The 14,511-nt window shown below is 43.6% G+C and overlaps 1 protein-coding gene across 4 annotated transcripts in view; it reads left to right on the top strand.

Moving 5' to 3' along the window:
* The window catches only part of ADAM22 (ADAM metallopeptidase domain 22), a 191,064-nt gene that overhangs the window by 130,637 nt on the left and 45,916 nt on the right, over positions 1–14,511 (top strand). For all 4 annotated transcript variants that reach the window (XM_084858951.1, XM_084858952.1, XM_084858949.1 and 1 more), the window contains exons 13-17: positions 1,253–1,343; positions 3,025–3,076; positions 6,100–6,199; positions 9,378–9,449; positions 11,762–11,854. In XM_084858951.1, coding sequence (XP_084715077.1) covers positions 1,253–1,343; positions 3,025–3,076; positions 6,100–6,199; positions 9,378–9,449; positions 11,762–11,854 — 408 coding nt within the window. The remainder of the gene's footprint in view (positions 1–1,252; positions 1,344–3,024; positions 3,077–6,099; positions 6,200–9,377; positions 9,450–11,761; positions 11,855–14,511) is intronic.

Raw genomic sequence — 14,511 nt, 5'->3', positions numbered from 1 at the left:
CCATGTTAAGAAATCCCCAGGATTAGTCTCCAATGTGTACCAGAATTTCCCAGGGTATGGGGGAAAAGATGTGTTGGTCCTTCCTCTAGGTTCTCACCAAGGTGTTTTGGGGCCTGTAAATTGGGAAAGCCTCAAGCACTGATCTAGAACCTGAGGAACCTCTTGTAAAGGAGAAGTTAGGCTGAGCACCCATTCTCATTGAGCCTGGGAGTTCCATAGCTTGCCGTAGGGAAGATTGCCAGGAATAATCGCTTGACCACTCCATCTTGTTTGCAGAGTTGTGGTTCCTTCCTTGAAACCCCACTCCCCTAACTGCAGAAAGCCCTGGGCTTCCCATGATAAGATAAGGCTCGGTCGTGCTGTTACCTGCCCCTGACACAATGGGACAATACAGTGTCACTGAAGCTTCCTCCTGTCACTCCCCAAGGTCCTAAAACTCTCCAGCAATTTCCTTAGACGCGACGTTGTCATGTGGTTGGCCCAGGTGTGCAGGATTAAAAACAACAACATATAGCTGGCTTGGGGGTGGGGGAGAGCTGGACCAGGACTGTGGTGTAGGGGGCTTTTACCCTTTGCCTCCACCAAGTCCTGATTGGAATTATGGGCCCTGCAGTGCTATTGCCATGGGTATCAGAGGGAGGTTTCCTCTCATTGCAAATAGCAGGTGTGGGGCTCCCCACTTCATGTTGGGAACGTAGTAGGGGGAAAGGATTAAAGTCTCCCTTTCCCCCATGCCAAGGTTTCAGTTCGGCTTGGGGGGGGGGGGGCACGGTGGCTCCTTATTTTTTTTTTTTCAAAATCTTGCACATGAAAACTAACCAAGTGACAAATGCAGAGATGAGAAGGCTTGGAAGAAAACTGGGGAAAACCCATAAAATTCAGGAAAAAGGGTTTCCAAATTTTCCATATTGTTCCGATTTTACCCCCATTTCTTCTGGATTTTTTCCTGGTCTTTACAGCTCTGGACAAATGTCATGTCTAGTTTGGCCCATAACGAACTGAGCCTCTCCTTGTATTTTCTGTTTTGCCACTCATTTAATAGCAGATGTATTATACCTGTTATTTAGCTTGTGCGTAACTTTCTGCTAGCTTGGTATTCCTGCACAATTTAAAGTGTACCTTGGGGAATGAATGGCTCCAGGACAGTTATTTGCTTTTGCTTCAGGACAATCATTTTAAAATTTATACAGTGCATGTACTAGAATGTTGATGTTTCTTCTCAAAGCAATTGCTGTCCTATTTTGTTTTTCAGTTCGGAAAGCCGGATTTAATGTCCGTTACATTGGCGCAGTCCTTAGCTCACAATCTTGGTATTTTCTCAGACAAAAGAAAACTGCAGAGTGGTAAGGAGTTTGGTTTCTTTTTAAAAAATGTTTTCAGGATTTTTCAGGAGGGCAAATGTATTTCTCTGTTCCTTTAAAAATGTTTCAAATGTTTAAACACATTATTTAAAATATTTTTATACCACATTTTAAGGCAGTCTCCTCAAGACATGTTTAATAGGTAAAATTGTACAATAATAAAAATATAAAATACAGTGAACTAGCAGCAGCATAAAACATTTGAAATAACAGCAACAGTAAAAACAAATTTATGAAATAAAAATGGGCATTTGTTCATTTAAAAGCAGACTGGAATAGTCAGGGAGGGACCATTGTGCATATCCTATAGTAGGATATTCCATAAGGATGGGGCCACCAGGGAAAAGGCACTATCTCTTGTGCACGCCAACCTAATAGATATTACCTGTGGGCATGCAAACAAGGCCTCTGTAGTCAGCGGTAGTGCAGTGATCAATTTTGATCAGTGCAGGCACTGGTCATGACTGTCCCCATAGCCATGCCCCCAAAATGAGATGCATCTATGTTGATCCATCTGTCTCTGTGTGCATTAAATATGTCTTTTTCAAAGCTAATGGTTCTTAATTATACTCTTAAGACCAAGCATCCCTAAAATACTTTGCATTACAACGGGGATAGCTCACAACAATATATAGAGTGGCCCAAAAGTAGGTATACAGTTGTTTAGAATGTTGAGGGGAGGGGGAGAGAATGTGTGAATAGAAGATGTGTGGGTGGAGTCAGAATGACATGTGGGAAGAGTGAGTGACAGGGAGTGACAGTTAGATCAGTTAAGTGTAGAGAGTGAGGGGAGCGAGGCCCTTAAGTAGGTATACAGTTGTTTAGTTGTTTAGTTATTTTTTTTACTGATATTGTGAATGATGGCAGCGAACTTGAGTCAAGAACAAAGAAAGTGGATCCTAAAGCAGTACTGGAAGACTGAAAATTCTCTCCCCCTCCCATCAACATTCTAAACAACTGTATACCTACTTTTGGGCCACCCTATATAGTTGCTGGGAAAATCAGTTTTCCCACTGGCTACTGTGAGGTTTGCAGCGAAGATCAGTGGAATCAGGAAAGCCTGAGGAGAGTGGCAGATGATGTCATCATCCTGCTAATCAAGAAGTCCTGGTACTTTGACCCTGTGAGCAGTGACTCCACTACCACACTGGTGGCCAGTGCTAGGGAGCAGGCAATCCTTCAGATAACCTAGTCCCAAGCTTTAAAGGTGATCATCTACATGATCTCATGACCTCTTCTGTGCCATAGTTTCCCCTCTTCTCTTCTTCAGTTATTGTGATGATATATTCATGTTCTCTCCACCCACCCACCCCACAAATAGCTTTTGGAATTGATAAAAATAAAGATGATGTATGCCAGTACTCATTGTTTACATCAGTATTATAAAACAGCAAAAAGTTTTGTTGCATCTTTGTTTTAACTGCAACATAGAGTAACATGGCCACCCCTCTGGAAATTAATATGAAAGTACTAATTTATTTATAGGTCTTAGCATTGTGCATTCTTTCTTCCATTTTGGTAGTTTCTTTTCAAGCATTCTATTAATCATTTCTTATGTCTGTTTTTTCTCTTAATCAATATGTTTTATACATGATTGTTTTTCTATATTTATAATGATAATTTAATAAATCAAACAAAATGTGGTTTATTTCATTTATTTTAGGTGAGTGCAAGTGTGAGGATACGTGGTCTGGATGCATAATGGGAGACACGGGGTAAGATCGTTCTTTTGAGAAGCTTCAGTGCAGTGGAAATGTAATGATCACATGGCTATGGAATTAAACCCCACCCTATACTAAATACATGGCATCAGAAAGAGCCACGCACATGAAGTTGCTAACAGAAAATGTAATGCACATTGTGAAATTGACATTCAATGTGCCACTAAATGTTGTGCAATCTTATTGGCTTCAGTGCTACTGTACCTGTGTAAGTGATCACTGAATCACAGTGGTCTAGATCCAGATTAGATGCGTGCAACTGAGCTAGCAGTCGCAGACTTTCCCATCACTTATTCACCACAATAACACCTCCTCCAGCCCCCCCCCCCGCCCAAATCCTACACAGAGGGTCAGCGGACCCTACTGAATGGGGTAGCCTGGGTGTGGAGGGAAAGGGGGTATTACTGAAAATTGGGCAAAGGCACCTTCTCTGATCAGAGCTTCACTCTCTCAGTGGAGCTCCACCAATTTTCAGGAATGCCCCCTTACTACATCACAGCCTATTCCAAGCAGCAGGGATGCTTGACCTTCCATGTAGCACTTTGAGGGAGATGGAGGGGCTACCGTGGGGAGGAAGGGGAAGGGAAGTATGCTTCTGCCAGCCCAGTTGCATGTGCCTAAATCTGGATCCAACCCAATGATAGAATTATCCAAATGACCATAAGACTGCAAAAGAAAGACACAGGACCTGTATTGAAGTGGTTCTGTTCTTGTAGATGGCTTTAAAGGGTCTTAGACAAATCCAAGGAGGAACAGCCTGTCGACAGGTAACAGCTGAATGGAACCTTTTGGGTTCAGAGCCACTATGCCTCTGAATACCAGTAGCCTTGGGGGAGGACCAACAGAGAAGCTCTAATGGCCCCAGGGTCAGACTGCCTATGTTTGGGAGATGGCACCATGGACTCCAAGGACGTGATGGAGTGGAGGAGGAAATTACCCTCAGTAGTGACCCCAGATGACCCCAATCCCCAAGAAGCCCCAGTGCCTAGGAGCCCATCTGGCCAGCACCTCGCTGGCTTAAGGGAGTCTGAGGATGCTAGCCAGGACACCATGGCAGAGTCATGGTCCTTCCAACACTGTTGGAGCCAGTCTTCCTAACACCATCGGCAAGGCTCCTTTACGCACAAGTGGCATCTCCCAGTGGAGACAGAGCTACCTAGGCAGAGTGAGCTGCAGCTCTATTTAACCCTCCTGTAGGGTTCCCTGTTGCTGAAACTACACTTCAGCCTGTGCATGTTCGCATCTACAGCCTGAGTGCTTCTTTGAGCTGTCCAGGGTCCTGCCTTGAAGCAGAACTCTTGGGGCTGTCCAGGGCCCTGCCTCGAACCAGAACACTTGGGGCTGTCCAAGGTCCTGCCTCGAACCAGAACTCTCTGGTGCTGTCCAAGGTCCTGCCTCGAACCAGAACTCTCTGGTGCTGTCTAAGGTCCTGCCTCGAACCAGAACTCTTGGGGCTCTCCAGGGTCCTGCCTCGAACCAGAACTCTTGGGGCTGTCCAGGGTCCTGCCTTGAACCAGAACTCTCTGGTGCTGTCCAGGGTTCTGCCTTGAACCAGAACTCTTGGGGCTGTCCAGTGTCCTGTCTTGAATCAGAACTCCTGCCTTAAACCCCCTGCTTAGGCTTGAACCACCATCTGGCTGTGACAGCCACCTGGAATAGAGCAAGAAATGGTTGTGTTCATGCCCTACATGTGGCCTTCTCTAGTGTAGGAAGCTGTACTACATGGACCAGGGTTCTGCAACCTTTTTGGGTTGGTGGGCACATTTGGAATTTTGAGTGGGTGTTGGGGGTGCTTTCACAAAATGGCTGTCATGGGGGTTTGCTCATTCAAAAATGGGCTACCAAGGTAGGCGTGGCTACTAGCCCAACTACAAAATACTAGCCTAGAAAGCAAGCTAGTGAGACTAAAAGTAACTTATCCAAGTACCTGAGTACAAGGCAGAGGTGGAGTCTGAGTTTCAGAACTGAAAACTCCTCTTTTGAACCTCCCCCCCGCAAATGGTGCTGGAGGGCAGCACTTTGTTTTTCAGCATGCCAGCCTCCCAGTTTTAAAAAAGAAATAATTAAAAAAACCTAATGAATGAAATAAGAATTAGGAGGCACAAGGAGCCTGGCAGGCACCGAAGGAGGTGCACATGGGCACCACATTGGACACACCAGAGATGGATTGTGGGTCTTCCCCAACAGGTTCTCCTTGCATTCTTATGTGATGGCATTGCACTAATGCAGTGGTAGGATGACATTTTTGAAGAAGAGCTTTTCCCTGTTCAAAGCTAACAATCTTACCAACATAGTTTGTCCAATAACATAAAATATGAACTAGTTCATATCCTACTGACTGAGGATCTAGAAATAGATCATAGAAATAACTATATATCAATATAGTTGGTTTCACGTCGCGTGTTGCTTAACAGCATGTAAAAGGTTAAACTGTACTTGGCCTATTTTTCCTCTGAGCTTGGAGAAGTGAAAATGAAAGCATCAATTACATGCTTAACATTAAAATATGTAGTGTTCCTCCAGGCTAATGATCTCCGTGAAGCATATGCATAATGTAAGCTAAATTCAGACCTCACACAATTTTTTTGCTCCACTAATGAGCCCAGATCTTTCGCATATGTACTATAATTGTTTATCTTCTCGATGGCATTTGAAACTGAAATATAATCAACATCTGTACACTGTTAAAAGTGAGCAGATCCATGCGAAGGGCCTCAGCTGTATCCTGTTCCATTTTGACAGTTCCTCCCGTGCTCCAGATAATGTGCAAACATGAATAACAGAAGCTAGAGAAAGGGGAAACTTAATTAAATTATCTAGAATGTTGCCCCAGAAAATGCAGAATCATTTTGATAAGACTCTTCCTGTTCTTTTAATTAGTCATAAAATAGCTTAATAAAACAACTGGCAAAAAGTCTCCCATGGAAGCACATTTTCAGTCCTGCAGAAGCACCTTCAAGAACTTTTATGAAGCCAAACGAGGGTCATGAAATAACCTGCTTCCTTCTTCATCACAGCTATTACCTTCCAACCAAGTTCTCCAAATGCGATGTTGAGGAGTATCATGAATTTTTAAATAATGGAGGTGGTGCCTGCCTTTTCAATAAGCCTTCCAAGGTAATAGTAGTTTGGGGCAGAGAATGATAACATTTTCTATTATTCTGTTCAGGTTCTTAGCTCAGTATCATGAACACGGTATTGAATGGCTTGCCAGTAAACAAATATAAGTTGTTACAGTAATGCTTGTTATAGGTTACCTTATTCCAAGAGTAGGCAATCTTTTTGGGCTGTTGGCACATTTGGCAATTTGAGAAACTGTCATGGGCATCACCACAAAATGGCTGCCATGGGAAGCATGGCTAATCACAAGACACTTAACTGGCCCCAAAGACTGAATAAAAGGCAGAGGTGGGGTCTGAGCCTCAACACTCCTCCACCTTGTCCCCACTGCTCTCTTTAGCATCCCTTCCAGCTTACCACACAGAAGTGACAGGAGGCCTCCCCCCCCCCTATTTTTCTTGGTGGCTGGGAATCCTGCAGAGGAAAGCATTGACTTGCAGTCACCCACTGTCTTCATTTCCTTAAAATGTCTCTCAGCCCCACATGTGGTCCAAAGGCATTAATGGAAAATGAAGATGGCAGGGGTTTTGAAGGGATCCCAGCTGCAGGTAAGAACATCAGTTTAAAAAAAAATGGGAGGGGTGGGGCACCTTGGTGGGTGCTAAGAAAAACATCCAGGGGCACACTGTTGCCCACGGGCTCCAGTGAAGATGCCAGGCGGATCTCCCTGGGAAGGACATTCCAAAGACAGGGGGCCGCTACAGAGAAGTCTCTTTCCCTGCACCCTTGTGGGCAGGAGCATCCAGAGAAGAGTCTCCAAGATGAACTTAGCAATTGGGCAGGAACATATGGGAGAAGGCACTGATACACTGATACGTATGCTTCAGTATCAATGAGAGCTTATATATGTCTTTGAATGTGTTCCATCTTTCTCCCAACTCCCCCATCCCCTATTTTATTTGTATTGTGTAAAAGAGAAAATCTAACAAAAATATTAATGGTTCTGGATATATGTGGGATCAGCTTTTGGACTCTATGATAAACTCTCTGTGTGCATTTGGGGGCAGAATTGCGTATGCAGTTGGGATGTGTGTGTGTGTGCGCGCATGCACCTTTGAATCTTGGCTATGGAAAACATCTCATTGAGATATTGTATGACATATCTTTTTTTGTGGGAGAATTATAAAACCAAGTGTGCATCAGCTTGTTTCTGTAACTTATTAAGTGTGGTGAAACCTAAGGATTAACCTCCACAGTACAAGTTGTTTGATTTAGTGTTTCACTTAACTGGGCACAGGATGCGTGTGTGGCTTTTCTTCAAATTCCCAGTGACAGATGGAGATGATAAATCCCCTTTATTCCCGAAAGTTAACATACAGCTGCATCTATTTTTAAGTAAAAATCTCCTTCCCCATAGTCTTGCTTAATCATTTGTGATCAAGGGAGCTGTATATATTTCACTTCAATTTTGCTTGTCATCACATATGGATTAGGCTTTCCCTTGTTCATCCAGTTCTGAAATTTTATCTGCCATGTTTTATCTCTTGTATCACCTTTTTTATATTCCCTGCATTCACATGTAGCACTAAACCATAGTTCAGTGCAATCTGCATAAACCAGAACAAACTGGAGCGATCTTTGGGTTTGCAGGTCCCCCTTCCCCCATTTCTGCATGGCTGGGAAAGAAGTTTAGAAGCATTTGCTTTCACTTTTTGTTAATCGCAGTTTGTCATGTTGATCAGGCCAACAAAGTATGCTTAACATTAACTGGTCACTTTAAAACAGGCCCATTTCAAACCTGGCCTGTTTTAAGTCAGGGGTGGGCAACACGCAGACGGTGGCCATATGCAGCCCTTGCTGCCCCCTGCTGAGACTCCCACTGTGCTGCTGTAATTTGCAGCAGCAAAGATATCACCAGTTTGTTGCTAAAAATTGGCAGGAGAGCACTAAAGCAACCTCAAAGGGCCAAATTTCACTTGTTTTGAATCAAGATGTGTCTGTTTTAGGCTTGTGTAGATGTCTGCTATGGCCACAGAAGCCTAAAACAGTCAAATATCACTTCAAAACAAGCGAGATTTGGCCCCTTTAGGCTGCCTTAGAGATTTGCCATAAATTTTCAGTAGCAAACAGGCTTGTTTTGTTAATGGTGCCCCATGGAGTGTTGGGCACCCTGCAGCCTGCAGCCTGCAGGAAGGTCCATGGGAGCAGAATTGTTCCTGGACCATCTGCAGTTGCCCATTCCTCTTTTTAAGTTAACCATAGTTAATCTTAATCTCAGTTCCAGGTCCAGACAGCATGGCTAACTGTGGTTACATAAAAGAAGAAATAAAAGCTTCCCAATTACTCCTGCAGTCTTGTGGGAGTAGGAGATGGGAAGAGCGTATGAGCTTGAGGTTCATTCGGGCTCATTCTAGCTTTTGCTCATCATGCCAAACCATGATTGATCATGACATGAGAACTAGCGCATTGTATTTTAGTGACTGGTTATAACATTTGCTGTGAGCTGCCTTGTGCGTTTGTAGCACAAAGGCAAGCTAAACAAAGTTTTAGTAGTAGTAGTAGTAGTAGTAACAGGAGCATCCAGATATTGAAAGGAAGAAAATGTTCATTTAAAATGAAAGGTATGACAAAGATGCACCGTAAATGACTCTCTTAGGGTGCAATCTTATGCATGTTTAGACAGAAAAAACATGGCTGGGAAATGCTGGAGTTGTAGGACTTTTTTCTGTCTAAACCTGCATAGGATTGCATCAGGAGTAGATATACAAGCTCATTTATCAATTGGACAAGTAGTGCCTATATACTTGCTTAACATTGGAAAGAAGTTTGTTTCATTTTGTTTTCTTTATTTATATATAAATCACACCGGCCTTCTTCAGGCATTTGCTTACAAATGCCTCCTGAATGCCAATGCATGCACCAGCCATGCTCTCACCCTGTGGCCGACGTGCAATCAACTTCAGTCTGAAAAGGGCCCTGCATAGTTGTGGATGCATAGGAACAGGAAAGCTCATTATTATCTGGGAACAGGGCTAGCTGGGACGTTCTTCAGAATCTCTTCAAGCTTTGGGTATGAATGGCTACTGAATACATTAATGAGGGCTATGCAGAGTAGGATCAGTTAACTGAATAACTTGGAGTGGGGTGAGGGGAGAAATCAAATTTAAAAGCATATATTGGATAATGTATAAAGTATTCCCAGACTTGTAATATTTATTTATTTATTGCATTACAGCTCCTTGATCCTCCAGAATGTGGCAATGGTTTTGTCGAAGCTGGGGAAGAGTGTGATTGTGGTACTCAGGCAGTAAGTCCTACAATGAGTAATTTACTAGGGACAGCTCTTCTATGCAGGGAAGAGCATGTCCCTCCCAAATTAGATAACCTAATATTTATTTATTTATTTATTTTCTATACTGCCCATTAGCTGAAGCCCTCTGGGCAGTTTACGAGACAAAGCTCAAACCCACAAAATACCATAATATAGTAAAACATAATATAAAACCATAAGTTTAAAACAGAAGGAAACCAAAAACATAAAAACAAATGAAGTATCTCAAGGTGGGCAAACTCACGTTATCTACTTTCTGTCTCTCCAGCCACTTTTTGAAAGAAGTTAGCTGCACGTGCCATGCGTGCTTGCACAGAGATAGGTGGGGGTACTTTGTGGATGCTTTCAGTGCCCAAAACAGTAGCATGTGCAACAACAACAATAGCTTCCCCGTTACATGGAATACTCAGCTTTATATGTCTCTTCTGCGGAGGAGGGCACTGTGGAAGAGGGCGATTAGGAGACATCCACACCCACTGCTTCAGGATCTGGCTTCTGTCTGCAGTTGGGAGTGGTGGCAAAATGTCAGGGGCGGTGTACAAAAAATAGCATGTGTGGTTCCTTTTCCTATCCTAAACTGGTGATACAAAACACTTCTGTGCCATGGTAGCATCCTCCATGTTAAACAGCTTCCTGCCTTTCACCAATTCAGCATAACACACAATTGTCATGGAGGTTTTCCATGCCATGAATTATAGCAGATGAATGAACAGTATAGGATGAGATACTATATTTATTATTTGATCATTATTTATTATAATACTTTCATGCTGCTTAATATATTAAAATCCCTAAGCAGTTCACAATAAAATATGATTTAACAATACACAAGCAAGATAAAAATACATAATTAAAATCATGAAAACGTTAAAATGAATTCAACACCATAAAGAATAAAACAGGGTAGCAGCAGAGTGCCTCACAGGTCAGTGAAAGCCTGTGTCTACAGGTGTGTTTTCAGGAGGGTTTTATAACTAGCCACCATTTCTGCCTCTCAAACTTCACTTAGGAGAGCATTCCAAAGAGTGGGTGCCAACACTGAGAAGGCCCACTTATGTGCTGCTACCTGGCAACATTCCTTTGGCCGCAGAATAGCCAATAAGGCCTCAGAATATCTCAGGGGTTGATTGGGTATCTATGGGGGAAGACAGTCAGTTATATCTGCAGCCTAAGGCTCCGATCCAGAGCCATGCAAGTGAGGAACCCAAAGAGCAGCTGGACATTTTTTTTCTTGCTTTCAACAGCTCCTGGTACCACATCTCAAGCAACTGTTTAGCAAAAGTATATGGAAGCTGTGCTGTGCACACACAATCCGTTGTGTGGGTATAAGTGGCTCCCCAGATAGTGATTGCTCTATATACAAAGCATTGCACGCAATTCTGCCAACTGTGAGCACAATCTGTCCTTCCGAGAGTTCAGCTGCATTTGTGGGTGTATTGGCATAGGGTCCAGTGGTGCTCTCCGGTGCACATGTATTTCAAGAGAAAACAATTGGAACAGTGATTTTTACATCTCTGGGTTATTTTCTTTTAACTCAGCTGTTCCTCCAGTGAGCTCAGGGCACTGTACATGGTTCTCCCTTCTCCCATCTTCCCTAAACAACAACTCTGCATGGTAGTTTCCGGCTGCTGGAGGGTGACTGGCCCAAGTCATCGAACAAGCCTCATGGCTGAGTAGGGAATTGAACTGGGCCTCCCAAGTCTTAGAGCCTTTCTACATTAGGCTTTTATTGTGTGCTCGTGATTGCTCACTCATGGTAGGTTGTGGGTCCTTTACATGATGTTATCATCCTCCAAGGCCTCTTCCATGCTTTGCAACCATGATCGCATTCCTGCCCCCAAATAAAGTCTAGTATTTTTTCTGAATGGTGTTATAGCACCCTCATGTAATTGCACAATGCTGCTATACCACAGCACCTCCTAGTGGTTGTGTAACAGAACATATAGAAAGGCACAGAAAGAAAAACCTCAGAAAAAAACACATGTAAAGGAAATGATTTCAATCCCACAAAGAATCCGGAAGCAGAAGCCTCAGTAAAGGTGTGGGTTAAAAGGCTCATGTAGAAAAGCCCATAGTCTGACACTCTCACCACTTCACCACATTGACTCTCACTCAATAGTGTACCAATGTGCTCCTTGTTCCAGCATTCTCCACCAGGTCATCAAATTACTCCCGTTCTTCTTCTGAACTTTGCATGGCATACAGAATAGAGTGGTAGCTGAAGATACAGATTGTTTTAAGACATGTGCTTGTCAAACTGCTGTTTTACAGTTCCTTCTACTCCTCAGGAATGTCTTGTTGAAGGTGTAGATTGCTGTAATTCCTGCAGTCTAACTGCTAACTCCCAATGCAGTAATGGACTTTGCTGCAGAAAATGTCAGGTATGTATTTCAGTAGCTTTTAAAAAACAGGCCTGTTGTGTGTGATTATGAGCTAGTTGGCACAAGATGCTAAACTATAGTTTAGACCTATGAGAATGAGCCTAGGTGAGCCTTGGGCTCACATGGTCCCCCCTCCCTTCCTTCCTATGGGGTGGCTGTGAGGAAGTATTTGGAAACTTTCACTTCTGTTTTTGATTAACCATGGCTTATTGTGTGAACCTGACAAACTATGGTTAATCTTAACTAGGGTTAGTGGAATCAAGCCAACTTCAAACAGTCATTTACGAAGCTGGCATTTTTTCATTTACCATAGTTAAGATTAAATTAAATACAGTTTAGGGTTCAGATGACACACTAAACTGTGGTTAATCTAAAATGGAAGTGGAAGTTTATAATCTCCTCATGGCCACACCAGAGGAGAGGGTGGAAGCATGGGAGCTTGAGGCTCATTACATGTCATTCTTGTCATGCTAAACATAGCATAGTTTCAGCGGAGGATGGTGGCTCTGATTTCAATAGTGAATTCATTCTGGGTTTCAGTCAGAACCAGCTGGAACTCTAAAGGAGCTATCCAAGGTGTTATACCCTAGCCCCAAAATAGGTTCAGCACCTTGGATAGCTCCTTTAGAGTTCTGGCTGGTTCTGACTGAAACCCAGAATAGATTTATAGCCCCACCAAAATTGGAGCCACCAGCCTCCACTGCTTAGTTTAGGATCACGTGCAAGGTGGCTCCATGTGTTCTCAGAATCTTCCTGATTCTCAGATTTGGCTTCTTTTCTAGAAGTACACCTTCCAAAGTTTAAGAAAAACTATTCAAAAGTGTCCTTTCAGGAAAGACTAGCACATCTGATATCTTCTTATGGCTGTCAGGAGCACCCTTGCTGCCTTCTGAAATCCTCAAGTAGCCAGAATCAACACGCAGACAATAGGGCTCTTTTCCAAGGCTTTATTTCCATTCAACCTAATGACTCTTACAGATGCTAATTGCCTGAGCCTAAGAGGGAAACTTAAGAGTGCTGCCTACCAGGGGGTTCTAGCCTTAGGGAATCAGATGGTCTCCATTAGGAGGGAAAGGGCGGGAAGCCTCTGAACTTAAGGGCTAGGAGGAGAGAGTTCACCCCTTTCCCATGGGGCATCGGGGCACAGCTGTTGTCATTGCGCCAAGCGGGCTGAATGCCTCCTCTCGGCGCCCGCCCTCTCCTGCTTGTCCCTGCGCTGGTGCCTGGCAGCCAGAAGCTCCAGTTGTACCTGCCTCTCCCTGCCAGGGACACTGTCACTCTCAGGAATGTGAGCAGGGAGGGGCTCTCCCTCCAGCTGTGCCTCTGAACAGCGTGCAGGTTCCTCTCTCACGGTTTCCATCTCTTCCTCAGAATCAGAACTGCTTTGGGGCTCTATGGGCTCCAATCCAACCCTGACAACTACCCTGTTTATACATTGAACAAATATCAAAAGGGAAGAACAGCAGCAGCAAGAGGAGAGCTGGGACCAGCATTATAGTCGAATCAGATTAGCACTCCACATTCAGAACCAGCTGTTAAAACTAGCCAAATTCAATCTGTTTATCCCCCAAACTCTAGCACACTACTCAAAACTGGTGAGGCAGGTGGGAGTAACTCCCCTGTACATTCCAGGTAGCAGACAATAAAGACACTGCCTCACTAATATACAGGCCTACCTATCTGATCAAAAGTCCTGTTGAGAAAGGATTGTTTTCACCTGGTGCTGAATCTGACATTGTTGGTGCCATTCTAACTCCCTGGAGAAGAGCATGCTACAGCCAGCCTTGTTACAAGTTACAGAAATCTGGACACTGCTAGGTGATGGTACTCCCAAAAGGGGCTCCCCTGCAGATCTCAGTTCAAGGGCAGGATGATACAGGGAGAGGTTTAGGCATATGCCTTACTCTTCCACTGACATCAGTGGGTTCTCACAGTTCTTACCTTTGGCTGGATGGTGCCCAGTAATGTTTTGGCAGGAGTAGCTCTTGGAGATTTTTTTTCCCCCTATCTGAAGGATTAATTTCATGTTTTGTTAGTGAATCAAACTGTTTGCCTCCATGAGAGAGATCTGTAGCATTATCACATTGCTGTGTGCACGCCATATGATCTGTCCCAAGGCTACTCTTAATTTTTCTGTTTATTCACAATCACTTGAATATAGGAACAGAAAATCCTGTTAACGTATTAAAAGCAAAACACATTTAAAATACGTAACTTGTTAAGAAAAACTGAGGCTTGTAGAAATGAGATCTCAAAAGTCTTCAGCTAGCAAAAACTGGCTAAGACCAACTGGTGTTATCAACTGTAATCCAGAAAATCCCTAACACTCGCAGGAGTGGTCGGGTACGTGCGCCTGGCACTTGATCTCTTCTGCTCCGTCCGTTGGATTGGCAAACTGAGGAAGTTTAAAGCATGACTAGTTGGGTGGGGATAAGCAGCTGGAGCAAAAATCACAGTCTTTAGTATAAATGCCCAAATGCTACCATACACACTTCACCTGGGCCCAAAAACTTTGCATTATTTTACACTGCCTGAGGATTTGGGAACCCAAGGCCTGTTTCTTATCATATGTGAATAACCTAACATGGCTACTTCAACAGAGTGTGATAACCTAACGTGGTTACTTCAACATAAGTTTCATTGCAATGAACAGGACA

Source organism: Heloderma suspectum, chromosome 5 (assembly GCF_057233095.1).
Source record: "Heloderma suspectum isolate Gila_16-S chromosome 5, 16-S_ref, whole genome shotgun sequence".
Lineage (NCBI taxonomy): Eukaryota > Metazoa > Chordata > Lepidosauria > Squamata > Helodermatidae > Heloderma > Heloderma suspectum.
The sequence above is the reverse complement of the archived record's forward strand: the minus strand, read 5'-3'. Positions and strand labels throughout refer to the sequence as shown.